The sequence below is a fragment of the Cydia pomonella genome, chromosome 1, assembly GCF_033807575.1.
Source record: "Cydia pomonella isolate Wapato2018A chromosome 1, ilCydPomo1, whole genome shotgun sequence".
In the NCBI taxonomy this organism is placed as follows: domain Eukaryota; kingdom Metazoa; phylum Arthropoda; class Insecta; order Lepidoptera; family Tortricidae; genus Cydia; species Cydia pomonella.
Window position 1 is genome coordinate 19,905,084 of NC_084703.1, and position 24,915 is coordinate 19,929,998.

Consider the following 24,915-nt stretch of genomic DNA (forward strand, 5'->3'; position numbering starts at 1 on the left):
AATGTAAGAGTTATTATGATACAGAAAACTTAATTCAAAATATTTTAGGACTTTAAACACACACACACACACACATACACGCACACACGCACACACGCACGCGCACGCACGCGCACACACACACACACACACACACACACACACACACACACACACACACATATATATGGACTTGCAAGTCCATCTTCTCATTAGGTTAAATTAATCTATAAGCAATTACTTTTGTTAGTGTCTGATATGTTAATTTTATCTTTTTATTTCTATTTAAATTTTAAAAAATTTGTTCTATTACTAATTAAGGAAGAGCGGTGCCTCTTAACACAGGTATTTGTTACTTAAAAAGAGGCGCCAACACTTACAACTGTATAAGTAATTCTTAAACAGAATATACATTTTTTCATTTTCATTTTTTTCATTTTCATTTTCAGGATATAAATATTAAAATGTGCCTTGAAAACAAATTGCCAAACGTGAACTATGCATCATTGAAGAGTTCCGTTCTGTTCATCATCAGCAATTCCACTTCATCAAATGTCACTTCTACAAATGTAAATACTTGATTTGTTAATGATAATACAAATCACTATATATATATATATATGCCTTTAGCATTTGAGGAGTTCCCTCGAGTCCTCATGGACCCCACCGCCAGAACTCGAACTTGACAAAAATTTGTCTTGAAAATCTAATTTGCTTAACAAACACAGCGAAGAGGACAAATCGCCAAACGTGTACTATGCGTCGTTGAAGAGTTCCATTCTGATCATCATCAGCAGTTCCACTTCATCAAATGTCACTTTTTTAAATGTAAATGCTTGATTTGTCAAAGAAAATACAAAAATCACTATATGTATGCCTTTCATATTTGAAGAGTTCCCTCGATTCCTCATAGACCCCATCGTCAGAACTCGAACCTGACAAAAAATTGTTTTGAAAATTTAATTTACTTAACAAACACAGCGAAGAGGAGAAATCGCCAAACGTGTACTATGCGTCGTTGAAGAGTTCCATTCTGACCATCATCAGCAGTTCCACTTCATCAAATGTCACTTTTTAAAATGTAAATGCTTGATTTGTTACAGAAAATACAAAAATCACTATATGTATGCCTTTCACATTTCAAGAGTTCCCTCGATTCCTCATGGATCCCATCATCAGAACTCAGTTTTGACAAAAACGGGACCAATCTGTATATATATATATGTATATATAATGAAATAATAATGTTCAAAATCGGTTCAGAAATGACGGAGTTATGGAGTAACAAATATTTAAAAAAAAACTAGCAAGTACTCTAACACCATTACTTGTACAACCATACTATCGTCGTGATTTCGTGAAGTTGCTTATTTCGTTATTTCGAAATTCCTATAAGCCGTGATAGCTCTTGTTTTTATCGTACTTTTTCTTCCATTGCATCGGTCGATTGTATTGTAAAATTTGCAGGAGATTCATTTTCTGTTTTAATCAGTCGTATGCCAATATTGATTATAATATATATGTAGTGATGTATGTGTTTATAAGATGCCCGATCATTAGACATCGATGAAGTATTCTGACTGTATTCAGTTCTCGGTTATCTTTATGGCAACATGTGCCCCCGGGCTGTTAGAAATGAAATTTTGGCAAATTAAGCATATTTTTTTCGGAAGTTCTCCTTAGGTTACTCAAGGCTTCTATGTCACACCCGTTCAAATAGACGGTTAAGGAATTTATGTGTAGTGAGCCTCTTAATTATCTATTTTTTCACCCAATTACCCCTACCCCTCCAGCAAGCGAGTCAACTAGTGTAAATATTATAACGTGGGATTCGTTTTCTGACATCTTCCTTTGAGGTAATTTTTGTTGACTTCGAATTCAAAACGTGTAACTAGTGACACTCAATAACCCAGTACCCCTAGTGTAAATAAATTTGATTTCGAAACGTGACGTACGCGTTTGCGTTTAGTTTCATTTTGTATGTGATTTAGAAAGAGCGCGCCAAGCGGGACGTTTTGGAAACTCAAAATCCTATACAAAATGAGACTTAACGCAAACGCGTTCGTCACGTTATGATGTCGATTAAATTTACACTAGGGGTACAGCGCTAATAGTCACTGACGGTAGATATCAGACGGTAGATATATTGCCTCCATCTGTTGTTAGAGTTGTCACAAACTTTGCCCCGCAATCTGAAACCTAAGTGCATAATCATTCTAATCCGGCTGGATCAATTTCGCGTCATAAGATGGGGTCTTCCTGATTCGCTAATCGAGGATGTAGTTATCGTTCGCGTAACACATGGGTATCTACATAGGTATATAGGTACTTATTTAGGTACGAGTATATGTATGCATAACGTTTTTATTTTCGGTTATGACGTCAGTCGAATACGCTATGCACTTTTTAGCGATTTACAGTAAGCTACAGAGATAACTGACACCCCCCCCCCCCGTACACCGCATAGAAGCTTGTAAGCAGGGGGGTCAATTATCTCTGCAGCTCACTGTCCATAAGTTTAAAGCTACCTGTCAATTTATCACTGCTTTATTGAACGTGCGAGCGAAGCGAAGCGAAGTTTTTACTATCAACATAAATTTCTCAGCGAAGTGGCAAGGGATTGCATTTTAAAGTCTTTTTAAGTGTTTGATATGTAGTTTGTTCCGCAATCAATTACTTGTATGATGTAATTCAAGTTTTTACGATCTTTATGAAATAAAGATAAATATTTTCATTGCTCATGCTCTGAAAGTCGGTCGTTGTTGTTCTGAAAAGTGTGCAGAAATTGGTAGTTTATGCTCTAGAACACTGTACTTTCTAAATGGATTTGTTGTATAATTTCCATTCTGATAATTAATTGTCCTTTCCATAAATACCTAAGCCGTGTTTTTTAAATACACATGTATTTTACTTTCCTCACGTACAAAATGAGAAGTAGAGTGTTTAACTCGGGTGAAAGGCACTATTTCAGTCTCGGACACTTTGGAAACGCCCTCGGAAACTACCTCGTCAGAAATGGGTGCCTTTCATCCCTTGGTCAATAATCTACTATTTATTTAATCGTATGGCATTACATAATACAGAAGCATATAATAACCAATTTTTTTTAAATGTCAACACAAAGACCAGTCAGCCATTTGATGGCTTCGTCGCACAGGGATATCAGGTCTTCTGCAGGACCGGCAATATAGCGCAATATGGGGCAATCTTGCTGGGTAGTCTGGGTTTCAGCACCGCAAGCGCAAGCAGGAGAGTCCACCCATCCACAGCGTTGTTTATATTGAGCGCAACGTCCGTGGCCGGTACGAAGCCTGTTGAGTTTGCGCCAGTGTCGCCTCGGAAGGTCCGATCCTTTTATTTTGGAGCCAGGTGTAATTTCGGAGCCTAGTTTTTCCGCCATTAAGGAGTACCACGTCCTGGACCATTCATGTTGCAAGTCGAATTGGCCATCCACTAGTTCCTTAGCGATGTTGTACGGGGGCTTCCTTGATTTTAGGCGGTGGTAAGCGGGTGCTATAAACTCTGCATAATAAATAGGGAGACGAGGGTCGTTTCGAATCTTGGCGGCTTCCCTAAGAATGCCAATGCCCATCTTTCCTTAGTTTTAATACTTCATGATAAGTTTTAAGATGTAATAAAAGATTACAATAACGATTATATTTGTATTAGGAATAAGTTAGTTTAAGTATTTGTCTTGTCGGCGAAATGATGCAGGCTCAATAATGGTCTGGGGCGCGATATCATACAACGGACCGATTGGCGATTAATTAAGTGGTGATACAAGGTAGACAAACTTCTAAAAGCTACATTAACCTTCTAAAAACAAAAATATCTAAGTTTAGCAGTATCACAGATGGCGAAAACTTTACTTTCCGACATGATAATGCTAGCATTCATAGAGCACATGATGTTCGTAAATGGTTTCAAGAAAATAATAGCGATGTTCTCGATCGGCCATCGATCTCGCCCGCCTTAAACATAATAGAAAATGTATGGGGATGGTTGTCACGTGAACTTTATAATAACGGGAAACAATAACAACAAGCAAGAACTCGACAAGGGTGTAAAAAATGTCTTGGAGCTATCTGTCGATTAAGTAGATACGATATAGCGAGAATACGATAAGAATTCTTTATGATTAAATGCCATCTCGGATTTTTTATTTAATTCAGAAGAAGGGAACAAATCTTGTTTATTTTATTTCATATCTTAAATAATAATAAAAAATATGATGGTCCTATTCATGTGACGCGGTGTGTATAAATCAATAAAGCTGACAAAGTCGGACAATTAAATCTAAAAAAAATATTTTTTTAGGGTACCTCCCCTACACGTAAAGTAGGAGTGATTTTTTTTTTGCTTCAACCCTACAGTGTGGGGTATCGTTAGAAAGGTCTTGGAAGGAAGATAATAAAGGTCTTCAACAAACATTTTTTGATAAAGTGAACATATTCAGAGATAATCGCTTCTAAAGTAAAAAAATGTGTTGTTCCCCTCTAACTTTTGAACCATAGGTCCAAAAAATATGAAAAAATCGTGTAAGTAGAGTTAAAAAAAGACATTAAATTAAAACTATAGCGGACATGATCAGTTAAGCTGTTTTTGAATTATCGCAACAAGTTTCCCCTTTATAGTAAAAGTACGTAGATCCACAGTTAAACGTTATTACGACCTTAAATGGGTTGTTAAAGTTATTTGGCATTATTCATGTAAATAAGCTAAAATTTAAGATAAAAATATGCTTCTTTTATTCATTCTATTTTTATTCAATATTTAATTTGTATAAAACAGTTTCATTGGATGTATGTAAAGCCCTTGACTATTGGTAGTTTTAGAACAAAACAGTAAAAATGAAAAAGTAAGAGGCAATCCCGCTAATTTTATATTCATATTCGTTTATTGCGCTCATGTACGATGCATTATTGTTCTTAGAGTGATACTCGCAAAATTATAACTTTATATACACATTTTAGGAAATTTTAGGAAATTTCCCAGGTTTCAGTTACTATTTTTCTTTTCTTATACTCTTTTTCTTTGTATTTTAAAGATCTACAATTTAATTTATGTTTACAATTCTTGTACAGCACAAGTCACAAGTCTGCCCACAGATGATATTTTATTTTGTGTAAATTCCAGGGAATTCTGTTATTGACTATGCTTATAAGTACTCATGTTTTTTGTATATTATTCAGTGTAAACGCTGTAGAACTTCTCAATAAATAAATTTAATTATGTTAAGGACTTATTGTTATACTTAACTTTTTCATGCTTTAAGGCTTTAATGCCTTTAATTAATCATTTTAAAATTACTGCAGTTTGCTAAAATATTTGTGTTTTATTCATCAATATAGCAATCTAAATGTTTTTCGCTATGGGATATTTATCTTTAGACATGCAAAGTCTCCGATTGCAAGTAAGTCTGTTACTTTAATTAGGTACTGATTATGCAAATGTCTATTTGTTTCACTCGGGTGAAAAGTACCGTTTCATCCCTTGGTTAACAATCTACTATACTTTAAGCTCCAATTTAGCTTAATGTGACAAAAGAGTAACTACGGAACCCTACACTGAGCATGGCCCGACATGCTCTTGGCCGGTTTTTAACATCTATAAAGACTACATCCCAAAGTAGTAACATCGCCATCAAAAAGGCGGTTAATAAAAATATGTTTTTTTTTTCAATGGGCATTAACTCTGAAACTAGGCGAATTCCAGAAAAGTTTATAGGACATATTAGTTTTTAAAATGATCAGGAATACACAGTTAAAATCTTTCAGGTTCCTCGTAAAACACCGTATATAATCTGTGGTAAGTATAAGTCATATACAATATTAAGATTGTATGTACCCAATTTACAGTGTGTTACCAAGAAATAATTGAGCTATAGATTTACTTCAAATATGCCAGCCTTAACTTTGACCAATTTACCTGCATATCAGTCTGTCTCAGTAGGTATACCGTTGACTCATTTTTACACCTTCTTACTGTATGTTGCAGATATGTAACTAACATGTTTGATTTGTTCGTTTGAACTAAAGTAATTTTAATGACGCCGCACTTGCTAAATATGACCTCATTGTTTGGAATGATTTTATATGTATACAAGTTGAAAACCGGCTATGAGCATGCCGGGCCATGCTCAGTGTAGGGTTCCGTAGTTATCCATCTATCACAATAGCTGCCGTAAACGGGGCCTATTATAGTATTTTTTTAACTCGATGGGTACTCGATAGGTGTCATTTCAATACAGTTTTGCGAAATTTGGCATGAGATGACACCTTTCACCCTACCCATCGAGTTTGAAAAGAACTATGCAAGTCTCATGTACATAAAAACAAGCAAAAGGGAGTAGGTACTTACGCAACAGCGCTTGAACGTCTTTTTAGTAAGAAGGGAAAACTTTTTGCGATAACTCAAAAATGGCACCCGAGTTAAACACGAATCGAATACGAGGAAAGTAAAATACATGTGTATTAAAAAAACAAGACTTTAAGTATAAACTTATATAGTATTTCTTGAGGAACCTTTTAGTTTACAATTTAAGTAAATATCGTTATTTATGGAATGAGAAGTTAAATATCAACATGGAAACTGTAAAATAAATCCTTATAAAACCAAAATTTAATTGCTTATTGCTTATCGAAAAAAAGTACTTACAGAAACGTATCACTTTCTGCACACTTTATAGAACAACAATGATCCACTTTCAGAGAATATTCTTCATGTTTTTATTTTGCCACTTTGTCGGCATGATTGATTTATCCACGCCAAATTGATGCTTTATTACACTAACGATCACGGAGTAAGAGCGAGAGGAGCCTCAGATGGACAGACGCGTCAGACAAACGGACATGGCGAAACTAAGAGTTGACTACGCAAGTACGGAACCCTGAAAAGGAGGAGGTTATATTCCTACATTTTATGGACGTTTGCTGATTTTAAAAATTACGTTTTTAAAATGCATCAATTAAACTAATTCCTATTATGTTCATATCATAATTATAACTCTACCCTCGCATATTAATCGATTATGATATAAGAAATAGTTTAGCAAGAATACGGTCAATAATTGAATGAATCTTCTAAGAAGTAATTAATGTAAAACTAACATGATGTTCATGATGGTTGAAACTCCTTGCCCTGTCTTATAAACGCTGATGAGAATTTGTAATAGTTGTAATGCATGCGGAAGTCATTCTAATATGCTTCTTTTTTGCGGTCGGGGAATTATTGAATACGACGAGCTACTACAACTTTTATGAAAGTTATAAGACTTATTTAGTTACAGAGTAACGAATAAATATGCTGCTGTAAATTATGAACGGAACCCCTGTGGGGATGGGATCGTCTGTGACTTGTTGCTCAACAGTGGTCATCAGCGAATGTTGTATGTCGACTTGTCGAGCATGAATTTGCCTAGAGAGTTTATGACGGTTTATGTGTTTTTATTGTTTTCTATTTTATAAACGTTTTTCTATACCTATAACGTTTTTACTAACAAGCTATGGACCCATTAAGTTGTCTGAAAATAAAGTTTTTTCAATATAATTTAGTTAAATTTGTAAAATTAATAACAGGTTGTCTTAATACAAAAAGCTCAAAGTTTAAAGCTCAAAAAAAGTGCATCAGAGCATTAAGCGGTATTGGTACAAGGCAATCGTGTAAACCCATGTTTAAAAAACTTAAAATTCTTCCTTTGGCATGTATATACATAGCAGAAATATGCATTTTTGTAAAAAAACATTACCAATACTTTACTTTTATTTTATAGCTCAAGTAAATCCGAATGCTAGAGCTAATCGACTGAACAAACTTCTTGGAACAAAAAACAATTTGGCGCTTTATCGAAATAATGTCGATGGGATGACATACACAATATATAATAAACTGCCACAATCGTTAAGAGACATGCCACTTATTAAATTTAAACGAGCGATTATAATATTTTTAAGCCAGCACAATTTTTATAGCGTTAAGGAATATTTAAATATAGATTTCTATTGATATTGTGACATTTTATTATTTATTAATTCTATTCTTGGCTCTATTTTCATTGTTAATATTTAATAATAATAATTTATTAAAATGTAATGTTATTGTAATTGATTATGTAAATTTGTAATTTAATGTAATATAATGTAAATAGGTTTTTAAAATATTTTGCATGCCTACTAGTATAAGGTATTGACATTATCTGGACATAATATTATTGACTATACCATCCTATCTGTACATAATGTTAAGCAAATAAACACATTTCATTTCATTTCATTACAACTAGGGAACCAGTCAAATTATTCCATAAATTATCAGTGTTGCTTTAACTAATCACACTACTACCTATGTATTTATTTTATTTATTTATTTTTATTTTTTTATAGGACATTATTACACAAATTGACTAAGTCTCACAGTAAGCTCAATAAGGCTTGTGTTGAGGGTACTTAGACAACGATATATATAATATATAAATATTTATAAATACTTAAATACATAGAAAACACCCATGACTCAGGAACAAATATCCATGCTCATCACACGAACAAATGCCCTTACCAGGATTTGAACCCGGGACCATCAGCTTCGTAGGCAGGGTCACTACTCACTACCGACTAGGCCAAACCGGTCGTCAAAAAAATAAATATGTATAAATAAATTAAAGAAACGGTGCCCGCCCTCTCCAGTCGTCGAGGTGGCATTATTTCTGTTAAGATATTAAATGTCTTTAATCTCTTATAAACGGAAGCTATGGGTGGTGTGATTAAAATTAAAAAAATACAAAGTTCATAAGTATAAATTTTTCAATTACTTTTTGTGGAGTTAAAGAAAGTTGATTTTGAGCCTGACTATTAAAACTTTATTTTTGATGCCATGAAAATAACACGCAAAAATTTAACTGAAATATTGCCAAGAAAACACACTAACTTATTAAAAACCTGGTCAAGTGCCAATATAGACATATTAGTTGCGCAAAGGTTCCATAAATTTGAAATTTATTGATAATAATACAATACCGATACATGCAAATTCATAATTTTTAAATTTATTGATAATAATACAATACCGAACCAGTTTTTAAATAGGCAAGTTGGTGAAAATTGAGTTCAACTGCCGTGCCCCAAAATGTTCGCTTTGTCGGCTTTGTCGCGTGGATAGCCACGTCTATCATACGTCTACTTCCATTAAAATTTGATTAGACTAAATCAATTTTGATAAACTATAACAATATTACACAATTATTACGCACTACAAAATAAAAGTTACAGAGAATTCATAGAACTAAAACAGTGTAGATAACAACAGGCGGACTTATCGCTAAACAGCGATCTCTTCCAGACAACCGAGACTATCTTATTAACAGAAATAACGGCACTTCAGCAGAGGCTTAACTGTAAAATGAAAACTGGTTTTTATAGTGTCACTTTAAATGGCAATGTTTTCCTAATAATCATAAGAACAAGGTGAAAATTTTTCAGTAATGTGATGAGGGCTTACGTCCTGATCACATTATAAATAATTATGATTAAATATTTCAGTCACGATGCTCAATTGTCGTGACTAGGTATGTGATAACTACAAAATTATATATCGCACAATTTATTTTTGTTATGACGAGATGACGGGAGGCGTGTCACTCATCGACAAATAATTTGCACAGTAGTTCTTCAGCTACAGCGACCTTCACAATTGATTTAGACAAACTGCGCACATTGACTGCCCGCCTAACGTGTGTCGTCATACTTCTTGACTATATTTCTTGTTAGCGCTCGTGACGATAAGCTTTGTTATTATTGAAAACGCCAACAAATGTAGGTAGATACCTACCAATATCAGTCTGATCTCCATTTGAGTGTACGCTTGTTACAACTATCGGAGTCGAGTTATACAAACTAGAATTGGTCTAAAATTGATTCTGGGCTTGGCCTGAATGAAGATATTGTGGAGTAAACAGTGGACAATTTTCACTATGACGATGTCGTGCTTTTGATTGTGGACATTCACCTATATGTAGCAAATATTGACACAGCCACGATGACAGGCTTGGCCACAGGCGTGACAGCAATAGGATTAATGATATAATTTGTAATTGTATTAAATGAAATAGAGTACGGGCTTATAAACAACATGTTCGGTCCGATCAGGCACTCACTTTCATTCAGCCCATTTCCGCGACTGAAGTGTACTAAACCATAGTTTAAAATGGTTCGATTCAAGTTTATTTTCTAAAGCGCCAACAGCGGGAAAATAATAGAGTTATATGTAGGTACCTACCTACATATCAAATAATGTACCCTGTTAAAAATGGGTGCCTAGTTACAATGTAAATATGATTTTATCGAAGTAAATGATTCAAGGAGAGTGAGTTATATCACCTTCTTATTAGTGTCTCTGTATTAGTGTCGAATGGAGCATCCAGAATGTAACGCAACAAAATAGCTTTAGAGTTTAATGTTAATAGTACCATCGACAAGTTTTTAATTTCTAATCATCAGTGGCATTGATTTAGGCATTGCCAATTGATAAAACACCCACGTTTAGTTTACATGTTTACCTTCTTTAGAGCGATTTCGCACTACGTGCGATCCGAATCCGATCCGAACCCGTGAAAATATTGGTCCGTAGTAGCCGTAGAACTATTTCTATGGTAAGTTACGCACTGGATCCAAAAGAAATCGGATGACGGAGATCGGATCTAGTGCGTAATTTACCATAGAAATAGTTCTACGGCTACTACGGACCACATTTTCACGGGTTCGGATCGGATTCGGATCGGACGTAGTGCGAAACCGCTCTTAGGCTGAAAATTTTCAACTCCGTTATATAGAATGGATTAGAAAATCAACGAGTTAAGGAGCCATAAAATTAGGACATCAATAATTACGCGGATCAGAAAGGGCTGGCTTGAAGCATAAGCCGCAAATGTAAATAGTTTCATCTGTTCACGGTACAGGTATGTAGTTTGGACGCCGGGGGATATATTTGCAAGTTTGCCTCATGCGCTCACGCGTACGTGCTATTTATAAAAGAGCCGAAATAGCCACGACATGGTAGCGTAGCGCTAACCACGGCATGGAGCGAGCCCCCGCTCCGCTTGCCAATCGGGACGTCATCAGCTCCGTGACGTCTCCAGCGCTGGATGGAGGTCGAATAACACATATAACCTACAATAGTTGATTTGTTTGTTTCAGAAACCTCAAATGCGGCCGATGATAGCCGAGTATGACCCAAAGAAAAAAGGAGTCAGGACTGACTTATCAGATGTCGTTATGGTCAAGTAAGTTAAACTGTTCCTCTACAGACTTGAACCTTAAATTTTCATAAATGATTCATTCTTTTGCAAGTAATAATCTACTTTTTGTTGAAGATGATTTCACTAGTATCACTTAGTGATTTTAATACTACTACATGCTTTACCGTCACCAGACTACTAATTACAACTCATTGAAGTTTATGACTGAATACTTGTATTTAGGAAGTGAATAAAAAATGGCATGCTTCATAGCTTAACCTCATTCTTGGCCAAACATCACGATGGAGTTGAGTTTTAAAACTTAATAATATTTAAATTTTTGTTCAACAGGACAATGAAAAGAAAATTTTATTTTGAAAATTATAATATCGAGATATCATTCATTTAGTTAACTGGGCAATAGTTATTACAGAATTAGAGCTATAATAACTACGCCTTGGTGTAATCGTAGAGCACAAGGCATGCAATGCGCGGGCTTATAATTTTCATCTTTAATGATTTCAATGAATGTTTTGTTGTTAAAATGGTATTTTATATTGTATGTTGATTGTTAAGTACTTGCTCCTTAAAACGAGCTAATAATGCTCGACGCCGTTCGGAGACGTTCCGGGAAGACGTGCGCTGCTTCACGAGGTTAAAGTCGGTCACCGACCTTGACCATCTCGCAATGGACTCTTACACCGGTACATCATTCCATTTTATGGTTTCGATTTTGTTTTTCTAATTTGTTTTGTTTGGTAATGGTAAAATTTTGATATTTAACGATGGGAATGGCCGCCTCTGGCGCGCCTGCGCAGGTGCATACGGTGGCGCGGCCGCGCCGGCGCGCTGTGGGCAGACAATCAGCTCTCATACATATACAATCTGAGGTTATCAATTTTAGGTCTTTTGATTGAATGGCTTGAGCCCTGCATTGTTATACTAACCTCATGATTTTACGACGATATAGAATGATAATGGTCGAATTAAGAGTTTTTCGGAAAAAGATTCAGAAACCCGAAATAAAGATTATACTTAAATTAGAACGTCCAGAGAATATAACACTCTAGAATTTTGACTATTGAGGACGTTCTCGACAGCTTCTTTTATCGTATTTTACCCTTAATTACAACAATGAGACCGACGGGAATGCCAGAAAATAGCAAGCAGTTTTACTGAGACTTAGGAGTCTGGTTCAGAGTTACAGTATGAGACAAGTAAAGGCTTGTGGAGTAGAAATACGATTACATTTCTTTTAATAATGTAATTGTGTGTATTATTTATTTTTTCCATTTACATTCTACCCGCAAATGTTTGTAGGATTCCTGCGTATATTATACGTATGAGAATATTTTATTAAAATAACAGGTTATTATAAATTAATGTTTTGTACAACCGTATCTTTCTAGGGTGCCTAGCCAAGTTGACAACCGCTGGAGCTACGATAACGAATTGTGTCTTTCTGTCACTCTTACATATTAGTGCGACAGTGACAGTTGCGTTTCGTTCGCTACGGAGCGTAAACGATTGGCATGTTGGCTACGCATCCTGGGCTACTAATGAACACTGCTGTTTCATAGTTTAGATATCCAGAAAACAATAAGTCTTAAATACATGAAAAGTATTTATGCTTTAAATATATCGCCTATATGTTTTAAATATATAAGTATAATATATAAAACATACACTTAGGAGCAACACTGTCCCAATAGTAAGTAGCATATTAGTAGAATGTGGAGAAGTTGATGTCGATCAAGGGGAGTGGCACATGGTTAATACATAACAGTACTTCTTAAATGTTTCTAAAAATCGGCCTAACATATTATTCGTTTTCGTTATATTAACCATTGCAAGGATAATACGGTTAGTGTCGGCTAGTTGGTGGTTATAGAGATGTCAAGAATCGCAAGTTAGAATTACCTACAATGCTAAGTAAAAGCCATTACAATTAGAAAATGATAACTTCAATTTGTAGGTATATGAGAGTCGATTTTTAGTCCGCAATGGCGGCCCTCCGTGCGCCATCTCTATTCAGGCTCGGGATTGGCTCTAACAAGAGATTTGTACAAATTTGATTTAGCTTTATAATCTGTCTTTTCATTATTTTATTTCCATCCGAGATAAATAATTTAAAATAACTAATAGTAAGCTTCGGCCTGTCTCAATAAAACAACCTTTTATTTTACACCTCGATATCAAAATAATGTACCTAATTCATAATGTAAAGCTGTATTGAATTTAATGTTGGAGCCACATGTCTGTAAATGCCGAGTCTTAACAGAGTGAAACGCATACGAAAAGTAATTAATATTATTATATTAGAGACCATAATGAATGTATCACACTATACACAACAACACTGACACACAATAACGCAGCTCTAGTGAGGCATTTTTTTCCGACTGTATATATTTTTAAATTCAAGTAATAGCCACAATAGCCAGTAACAGATCTCTCGATGTATAGTAGACACGCGGTCGCGACAGCACACCGTCCTACATTCTTACCGATCACAAATCAGCTTCAAAATGTGGCGCTTTACTTGTTCTAGCTATCACATTATATTCCTATGATTACTTGTATTTCATTTGTATCGTTAAATACTACACTCTTATACTCACTCCTAACGTCATCAACTCGCATACAGTATTATTTAAGCATGACATATTCAATAAAACTGGCTATAACAGAATTGTGGAATGTTTGACAGGTATAAAGTTGACCCTAATGAAATCCCGGTGGAACAACAGGCGGGGTCCACCCTGCCTCTTATGGAAATACCAGGACGGGACATAGAGGCTGATGAAGACTACAATCCGTTTGAACACCGAAAACTGGCGCACCCTACATCGTAAGTTTGCAGCTTGTGGTTCTTCTTTTTTTTATATAGCACGGCGGTGGCAAACAAGTATACGATGGTAAGCAGTCACCGCACCCTATGGACGCCTGCAACTCCAGAGGTGTTACATGCGCGTTGCCGACCTTTTAAAAACCTGTACACTCCTTTTTTGAAGAACCCTATACAGTAGACCCTCGGGAAAACCTCGGAAGGGAGCTCATTCCACAGCCGGAATACGCCAATTTAAGAATAAGACGTACCCAATGGGTGACAAAGATATCTGTCAGTCCGTATATCTATATTTGTTATACATTTTATCGAATTGTTGTTCCTATATTGCTGTCTATTGAAACTATAATTACATAAATTAAAAAGTTTTTTAGATCTGTCATTCAGCAGGCTTTATCTATTTCCTATATGCTTAATTGAAAACATAATGTACGAAATATGGTTTTACCGTATTTTTATTACTCAACTGTAACATTTCTAAATAAATTAATCTGATAAACTTCAAAAAAACATTTACATACATTTTAGGTGACGAGATGACAACTACTCCACATAAAATAGTTATTTGTACAACAAGAGAGCAAAGTTTGATAATTTAGAATCTTGAGCGTAGTAAGGGACTCAAAAGCGCACGAGATGTAAATAACTTTGATCTCGTGTAGTACACAAAATTTTTCACGTCAGTCAGCCATCAAAAAATACAACCTGAAAAAATGTAATCCAGACGGACGGATCACTATTTCACTCATGTTTTCTGAAGGTATTCTAACAATCAACTTTAATTACCGCAATAAAACAAAACGAAAGAAATTTCAATAAAATAATACGAAAATAATGAATTAACGAACATCAATTGACAGTTCAATCGACAACTTTTTTTTGTAAAAAAAAAACTTTGTAAGATCCGGTCCGAATTGCGGATACTACTATTTGTCAACTATAGTAGAGATCGTTAGAAGTAGTTAAGTAGAATTATTTACTGCGTAACAATTGCGTAAATTTGTATAAGTTCAGTGTTTTGATTGTATAATAAAATACGTAAAATATGGTGTTTTTATTAAATTTTAAACTTTTATTTCATTAATTAATTATTACGAATGAAGACTCGTAGGGTGTTTTGGAACGATGCGGTCTGACTTATTTCGGGGGTCTCTTATAAACCGTCAATATAACGTTGAATTACGTATGCACTTTTTTTACTCTTTCTTTTTGCTAATGACGTGAAAGGGATAAAGACAATAGAATCCAAATATTTCGAACTTGTATTAGGCCCCGCACGTTGAATGACATTCGATTCTAAAGGTAACTTGAATGTTATTTTGTCTCAATCGGTGAGCAAAATGCGATTTTGCTCACTGTTTTTAAGCAGCAAATTACCCTTGTTCGAGCTGCTGACGTGAAAAATTATTTATTTATTTATTATTAAATAAATGAACTATATAGATCGTGTCATTCATGACGACGCGTGCCTTGACTCGTATTATCATAATATTGAAGGTTAGATTTGACAAATCTGCGCGTCATCGTGGATGACACGAATAGGGAGCATCATTCGACGCGTGGTATAATCATATTTTCACAGAAATTTCACATTTATGATGTCACTTAAACACTGTCATTGCAAAGTCTACAGAGCTTGCGTGGTCCACCTCTAAACATGAACCCTTGGAGCGCGACTTCATCTCGGCCAGTTTTTAGGGTAGGGTAGGAAAATACGAAACCTTAGACCGCGGACTGGATGTACGAAGTGTGCGGAGACCAGTAAATCAAGGCCTTTTTATAATTTTTAATAAATAGTTTCGAAGTTCACCCCTTATCTCCCAGCTGCTGATAATCGTTTGTCACTATCCGTCACTATGCGATTTGAGTTTATCAGAACAAAAAAAAAGAAAAAATTGCTTAGTTTTATGAATAAGAAGGTAATTGAATTGTTATTTTTCATTTTCAGAGATCTGGATACACTTATTCATTTACTGAAAGGGTCGCTTGGAAGCGGAATTTTAGCTATGCCCATGGCGTTTTTGCACGCCGGCCTGTACGTCGGGCTGTTCGCCACGTTCCTCGTGGGAGGCATCTGCACGTACTGCGTGCACGTGCTGGTGAAGACCGCGCATGAGCTGTGCCACAGGATGCAGAAGCCATCGCTCGGCTTCGCCGAGACGGCTGAGGCGGCTTTCTTGGCCGGCCCTCCGGCGGCACACAAGTTTTCGAGACTAGCGAAGTAGGTTATACTCGTGTACTTAATATACCATATCAATATTATCAAGACAGTTCATATAAATCAGGATTTCATGTCGTGTCTGTCGAACAGTCTAGTTAACCTAAGTATAGATATTAAATCCCTTTCTTATTCAACCTATACATATGAAGCTCCTTGCGCCGCTAAAACCTCATTTAAGATCGTAATTAGTTAAAAATTTGATGACGGTTGAAGGTAAAAGTAAGGTCAAGCGCCCACTACGATTTTTTGCCGTGCGATGATTATGCCACATAAATGCAATGTATGTGTTTATATATCAGTGCGCGGTGCGTGCATATACGAGAAAAAATCGCACCGATTTTAAAATTGTGATTTTTCACATTTTGCCGCGACTGCTCACGACGCGATTGTCGCAAAAGTGAATTGCAGAATACGGAGTTGTATGGCCGCACGCGCACTGCGATAATAAATTCCGACATCTTGTATTTTTATATTCAATATTATTTCCAACAATTTTCAGTAATTTTCCAAACGTTTGAATCTACATTCTATAATAGAAGATTTTTATGGGATATAGGCGAAAATCAATGTATTTCGGATTTTAAAAAAACCTTTGAGTTCTTTCAGCTGTAAAAGGATGAGTCCAATATTTATAATTTATTTTTTTCTTTTTTCTACTCCTCCGAAGGATAAGGCAAGACAAGCGACTGTGACTCGTACGAAACCTATGTTGAGAATGAACAAATCGTCGACTTTTTCATCGCGTGTGCGCAGTGAATTTTCTGGGACATATTACAACGCGATTCTAAAATCGTATCGCAGAAATTAAAATCGTGGTGCGCGCTTAGGCTACAAGTAACAACGATAACTAGTTCATAAATCTAGTACTACTTATATTATAATACACGTGCCATACGCGGTTGCCTGTGTGAGGGACAGAACTTACGCAATGCGACAAAATCAAAAATACGTTCTTTTACATTTCTAACAACATACTAAAAACAACTTAGGTAATTGGGTCGGGTTCATATTACCCACCATAAAAACGGTGGGCAACAAACAACATCTACGTCACTTGGGACGTTTTAGAAGTAGGCAGAAAGGAAAAGTGAGACTATGACAAGGACCAACAATAATGTCTACTTTCTCTGCTACTCCTACTGAAAGTTCCATTAGAGCATCTCTATTTTATTGTACCTACCTCTATGACCTAGTTTTATTTATTTACGGCTAGAATTGTAGCCAAACCATGTATTCTATAGACATAAAAAGGTAATTACAGAACGAGATGATCGTATCGTATGTAACTTTCAACGTTTAACATATTGTATAAAATCAATGTAACTTTGCTCAATACTAATTCAAATAGTAGAACCGAATACAAAAAAATTGTGATTTTACATTTTATTAAATAGGTATTTGTTTTTTATTTTTCAGAGCCATGGTGAATTGGTTCCTTGTGGTGGACTTATTAGGATGTTGCTGCGTATACATAGTATTTGTGGCAACGAATGTAAAGCAAGTAGCCGATTTTTATGCAAAGGACACAGAATGGCATGATATGGATGTACGACTCTACATGCTTGCGACTCTACCTTTTCTAATTCTTATCAATCTGATCAGAAATCTAAAGTACTTGGCTCCGTTTTCTATGATTGCGAACTTATTGGTTGGCTGTGGAATGGGTATCACATTTTATTACCTGTTTCAAGAAATGCCAGAAACCAGTGTACGCGAAAATTTCGCTGGATTCGACAAGCTACCGACATTCTTTGGTACCGCTATTTTCGCACTAGAGGGCATCGGTGTCGTGATGCCTCTGGAAAACAACATGAAAACTCCCACTCACTTCATCGGCTGTCCCGGCGTGCTAAACATTGGCATGTTCTTTGTCGTGTCTCTGTATGCTACCACTGGATTTTTCGGATATCTGAAATATGGACCCGAGACTCAAGGAAGCATCACGCTTAATCTTCCTCAGCATGAATTGTAAGTATTAATTATATCTTTCTTTTAAAATATGGCCTCCATCAAATCTATGATGATTTTGTCAATGTCAAGTTCGTTGTTCACTAGTAACTTTTAAAGTGTGCTCCTAGAGCATGGCGTTGTTCGGTAGTTGCTTTTAGTAAAGAGATAGCTGGACTTTACTAAAAGCCACGATGGATGACCGGGTGTTGATTAAAACATGGTTAAACGCGTTTCAAGATTAGTTTTTCATTAGCTGCACATTTCCACGATAGTTCACTGCATTATAAGCTATCAATATTACACTTTAAACAACATTAATGAGCGAACACAAAAAAATATTCTCGAAACGTCTTCGTCATCTTGAATCTCAATAACAACCATTAATTATATCCAAAATAATTTACAAAACAGTGATTTTACTTGCACTTAGCAAGTCTACATCGAGTTTGACTTGACAGTGCCATAATAAACGTCAGATTATCATAGAAAATTGACTTCACCATTAAGGTCTTTCTCATTGCAAAGTGTGTGAAAAGTTAGCTTTACTTGATTCTTTTACATACTCTTAGATGTTAACTACTAATAGGTTCATATTCTTCTCACACTCTCACTGAGCGTAAGCGTGAGCGGATATCATGTTCTTATATTTTATTAATTTGTTGTACGATTTAAAAAAGTAATCGACGAGTTCCCTCCAAAATAAAATTGCGTATGTTTACCAGCAATTTATATATTTTTAGCATCGAGTTATTATTACTATAGAGAATCCATACCAAACAATCAAATTGTCGCAATCGCAAGCAGTACCACGCGACTAAAACGTAAGCACCGTGATTTTCATGGCGCCTATACGTTTAGGGCGCGAGATTTACGCTCTGCTTCCACGGTTTGTTGCCAAGACATCAATAACTCATGGCGCAAAATACTGTTTCTCTGTGCCGGTTCTATACGTAGTAATTATTGTTCAATGATTTTTAACTTTTGCGCATAACTTGTTACATTTTTTTAAAGTGCGTTTTAGACCTATGTTATCTATTGATTTTATTTCAATCGAGCGAAAGTCAATAAATCAGGATTCGAATCGATGAAATCACATTTTTGACAACCGAATTTAGATCTAAAAAAGCGGTACGATCTTTCAAAACTCTGTTTTCTGAACCTATGGCACCTTATCATATTATGTTTGTTATCTTTCCAGATTGGGCCAGAGCGTGAAACTGATGATCGCCGTAGCTATTTTCTTTACATACAGTCTGCAGTTTTACGTGCCTATGGAAATCATCTGGAAGAACGTTCGCCATCTGTTTGGCGCCAGGAAAAACCTCGCCGAGTACAGTATAAGAATAGGGATTGTACTTATGACACTAGGCATTGCTATTGCCATTCCTAAATTATCACCTTTCATATCACTTGTTGGTGCGGTATGCCTATCTTTCCTTGGTCTAATATTTCCGGCTGTTATCGAAACCGTCACTTTTTGGGATAGACCTAATGGACTTGGCTTTTGCAAGTGGGTTCTGTGGAAAAATATGTTTTTGGTTTCATTTGGCATCCTCGGATTTTTAACTGGTTCCTATGTTAGCATTTTAGAAATTATCAACGGTTGAGATTAATATTCTAATTAGGAAGTATATTATATAAAACTTACTCGGTCCCACAATCGAGAAGTAGAAGTATTTGTATGTATAAAATGTAGTTGGATAAGGACCATTTGAATCACTTTTTGCTTTTAGTTTCATAACTATAGTTTTATAATCGCAGTCTTAGCAAGTAAAAATACGAGTAGAGTCAGACCAAGCTAATTGGGCAGCGATTTAAATAGTATAGTACAGACTGTGCAAGGGTTATTTTAAATGTCAAACTTCTATGAAATTACGGCGTTTAAAGTAACACTTGCACAGTCTGTGCTATCAAAATCGCTGCCGCGTTAGCTTAGTCTGACTCTATTCGAAAGCAGATGTCTGTTCACGCAAAACAAAGCGACATAGGGAACATGATTAAAATATAACGTTACCTAGTAATCCTAGGAAATGAAAGTTGTCAAGCACCGGAGGGTTGTTAAAAGAGCCCGACCTTCTTGATATAATGTAATTGGCGATAGGAGTTTATACAATTCGCAAATGTATTTTTTGATAAATATAATTATTAAACATCCTTCTTGTAGAGACAAGGTAAAAAACAATCGAATGCAGGACTGAACACAATGGTCTCTAGATCCATAATATATGGAAGTATTGAGATATTTTTCACCTCAGCATCTCGAACAAGCCTACTTTCGTCACTCCAGGGAGTGAGGTAAGTGCGACTTTCGCCAATCCAGGGAGTGAGGAAAGAGCGATTTTCGTCACTCCAGGGAGTGAGACAAAGTAGCTTTTTATTATTATTAATTTAGTGAAGGCCATACATACAGGAATATTTCTAGAAGCTTTCGTCATTATGATGATGCCTTTCATTCATGAATTTTACAGGTGTGGTTAACTTTACTTGATGTTGAATTTTTTTAACCTTTAATATGTTCTCACTACTGAGGTGAAAAGTTGTATGTGTCACACGAGAGCAAAGTTATTTTACATCTCGTGTTTTTAAGTCCTGAGTAAGCGAAAGATTCTAAGTTAGAATCTTGAGCATAGCGAGGGAATCAAAAACACTCGCAAGAAAAAACAACTTTCCTCTCTTGTTGCACAAATTACTATTAACACGTTCACTGTCTTCATATAACATAATATGTAAAGTCACACGTCCAAGTGTGCTTTAACTTTTAAGTTGTGAACCCACAAAAAAGCTTCATGAGCCCACATTGGAGGCACCCGGACAGGGAACGTGTTAAGACCGTATTAGTGCATTTGACCACACTGCCCGAGTTTCGCTGGACTACGGAGTACCATGGTTGACACAGATAACCGATCGTTTAGTAGTCCTTACTGCAACAATAAAGGATTCCCAATGGTCAGTTACGTAGTGTCGCTGTAAGTATGGCACGGAGTCTTGTGTTTACATGAAGTATTATTCCTTAGCCCCGAATCTCTGTAGCCATGTAGGTTTAAAACAACTGTAGATAACTTTATATGAACGTGTGAGAATTTTCTAGTGCATTAATGAAATGTGATACATTTAGGTTAATGATAACCCATTATTAAACTTGCTTTAACAAGCAAAATATATATTTTCGGATGTAGATAAAAACAAGTAGGTGATGATACCACTGAATTGCCTTTTTAGATGATCCAAATTGTGCAAAATATAATTAGATATTGCTATTAGATTAAAAATCATAATTCAAAGTATTTTGTGATAGTGTGAATGCATTTTCATTAGAGTACAATGAGTGCTTTCCAAACTAGAGATTTATAAGGCGATTGAAAGCATTTAAATAATAGCTTACCAAGCTAATATCTAAGATGGTGTTGAAACTACCAGTAACATTAGATATTATTAAGACCCAGGGCCGGATTTAGGGGAGGGCAACCGAGGCTACAGCCCCGGGGCCGCCTCAAAAGAGGGGCCCCCACAATAGAGACTTCGGAAAATGTACCATTTTATTTGAAAAATAATTTGGGGCCTTGGGGCCTCTACTCCTTTATTTCCCGATGCCTCCAGACCTCTAAATCCGGCATTAGGAAGACCATCATACATAGGGCAAGAATTCTCGTATTTTTATACGAACCAGGCACGAGCTTCTGTTCTACCAACCTTCTGTAAGTAGAGTATGTGTAAAAACGCAAGAGTTAAAGTGACGTAAGAGCTTGTAGACAGTCTTCACCACATTGACCTTAATTCCGTTGAAATAAGTCCAGAATCATACGCCATCTACTGTAGTACACTTTAGAGAATATCTCTCGCCGTTTAACGTTTTAACTTAAGTATTTAACTCTTATGGTGCGAGTCTGCCTAATAGGCCACTTCTAAATAATCGACGTACGCCTACAACGGAGCACAAAGCTAGATAACATTTTGATAAGAGATAGATTCAATACGTACGGAACACTCGAAGTCCGAGTTTGACTCGCGCTTGCCACTGGGCAATATTGTATTTTTTAAAGTGGTAGGGTCAAATGTAGTTTATACTTGTATTTATTATTAGTTTGATAAAATATATTTAATTTCAGAATATTATTGACATGTTCCTAATAATCAGCAGATTTAAGCACATGTACCGTTTATAACCGGCATAAGTTTTAACAGGTTGATACGGTCACGTCTGAAAATATAGATACGGACGAAAAAGTGCCAAAAATTTGTGTACACCTTAATGGCCAATAAGGTCGTGTATACATGTTTTTGAGACTTTGCTCGTATCGATATTTCCAGACGTGACTATACCTACTCCAAATAGGCATGTCTTGTTACTATTCACATTATCAAAAATACGAGGACCGGTCTGAAAGTTGTTAGTTACTCCGGCTCTACTCATGTGATTGCCATATTATTTTCATTTCTCATGCTCTGAAAGTGGTTCGTTGTTGTTCTAAAAAGTGTGTAGAAAATTATAACTCCCCGTTCCATAAATAACGATACCAATATTGTAAATTGAAAGCACCCTCAAGATATACTACTGAAGCTTATGCTTGGCCTTGTTTGTGGTTATCGTGCATCGTATATCGTACTTACTCAAAATGAATAGAAGAGGGTTTAACTCAGATCAAAGGCACCATTTTAGTTTCGGACTATTGGCGCTCGAACGCAGTGAGCAACTACCTCGGCAGAAATAAGTGGCTTAAACATCTTGTACCATTGTGTGAATTTCGATGCTAAAGTACCTATTGAGCATGAAAAATATTTTAACTAATGACAATTGTATTTTTTTACGAAAGCTTTTTAGAAATTATTTAGACTAGTTCGCCCCGAACTGAGAGCTCCCGGTTCGCCAAAAACTATATAAAGTGGATTCATAGAGCAGCTATTTCATTTTTGCCGCGAATGAATAAAACATGTGGAAATACAAGGTGGCTGCCGTTTTTTTATAATTTCGGTGACGGATTTATATTAAGGGGCCTTTCTAATTTTCATACATACATTTTCATCATGATCAGGCAGAAATAAAGAACTTCAAGATGGCGGCCATTTTTTTGCAATTTTGACTACGGAATCCTATTAAGGAGCCTTTCGAATCGTCAGATATAAATGTTATGACATTATGCGGCCTTCTAGGTCCTCAGTTATCAATTATTGTCAAGATCAGACCACTGAATCAAAATAAATAGGTAGTTTAAGCGATTTTACACCACCTTAATCAGTACCGAAAGATCCCTCACAATGGTATAAATTATATATATCTCAGACCGGCACTCGTAAAAGTAGCACTAGGATGTTGGTGATAAACAGTGTTTTGCTGTCCCTGTAGGTTGTGTGTAAATAAATTGTACTTTATATCCTACCGAGGCAGTCTTTTATGGTGATTTTAGTGCGTAGCCTTTCTGACATACAGATGATACAGATTGATTCACAAGAGCAAGTGCCGAATGTCTATGAAAACATTGACAATTATTTCTACATTTGTATATTTTATATTAGATTAGTATCGCGCGCCAGGTCTTATATTTATATCCTATTTCTGGTAGAGAAAGTAATTAGGTTTATTACGTACAGCGAGCTACAAATGTGCATAATCACTTTTTGAATGAATTCCATTCATACTTTTGCAGCTGTGTGTCCATCCCAAGTGAGTAGTAACAAATTTTGTAATTTATTATAGGTACCTACACGACTTTATCATTATTTTGAATGCTAACTATTAGATATTTCCAACCTTTTATTATCATCCCCTGTCAAATCAAAATTAAAATTAATTTCTTATGAGTTTGTATAATCATCATCTTCCTGGCGTTATCCCGGTTTTTTGCCATTCTTATGAGTCTGGTATAATAATTAACAATCTAACTGTACTTAATAGCAATTTTGTATCGTTCTTCGCGCATATGTTAATGTTCGCTAACGACTAATGAAAATAGATTAAATCAACAGTCCGTGGTAATGTTTCCTGTGTAGGTATAGGTAAATGAGAAGATGTAATCTTGTATGTGTATTGTCGGAAGCATAGGCACCTAAACATCTGTTTTCCCATCATGCTGTTTTATTTTTTCTTTAAGTTTATCATTGAGTTAACTTTTATTATTACTTTAGAAAATTTAAAGCATATTGGCAATTTATTTTTGTGTATTGTAGACTCATTTTGATACATGTCAAATGTATACCTAATAGTTATCTGTAAAGGAAATCATTCCTAAGATCATTGGTATGAATTACCGATTTTAGATTATAATGGTTGTTTTGTTACAGTATTAAAATATACGAGATTTAAGGAATAAGGAGTAGTTTTACTTGTTCTCATTTATTTAAACCTACTGTTAATGTAAAATTTAAAACCTCATACAAAATTATAAACTCGACATCGACTTCATGACATGACATAATATATAATCCATACAAAATTCGATTTTGTATGGATTTAGAAACAGTGCGCCAAGCGGAACGTTTTGGAAACACAAAAAGTCATGCGCTCATAAGAGACTACTAAAAATACACGTACAAAATTTAAAAAAAGATAATTCGATACCAAAAACACACTACAAACTATACAGTAAACTATTGAAAAAAAGTGTAAATTTGTCAAAAAAGCTACATTATGCTAAGAAAATGCGAAAATCAAAAAATAAAACAAAAACCGCCTGGAAAATAATAAATGAAGTT

General features: G+C 35.5%; 1 protein-coding gene across 1 annotated transcript in view; it reads left to right on the forward strand.

Moving 5' to 3' along the window:
* Positions 1–24,533, forward strand: part of LOC133517658 (proton-coupled amino acid transporter-like protein CG1139) — a 68,519-nt gene extending 43,986 nt beyond the window's left edge. Inside the window, exons 2-6 of the mRNA XM_061851018.1 lie at positions 11,169–11,254; positions 13,920–14,060; positions 16,006–16,278; positions 17,695–18,246; positions 19,427–24,533. Coding sequence (XP_061707002.1) covers positions 11,169–11,254; positions 13,920–14,060; positions 16,006–16,278; positions 17,695–18,246; positions 19,427–19,835 — 1,461 coding nt within the window. The 3' untranslated portion in view covers positions 19,836–24,533. The remainder of the gene's footprint in view (positions 1–11,168; positions 11,255–13,919; positions 14,061–16,005; positions 16,279–17,694; positions 18,247–19,426) is intronic.
* The last annotated feature ends 382 nt before the right edge of the window (positions 24,534–24,915 follow it).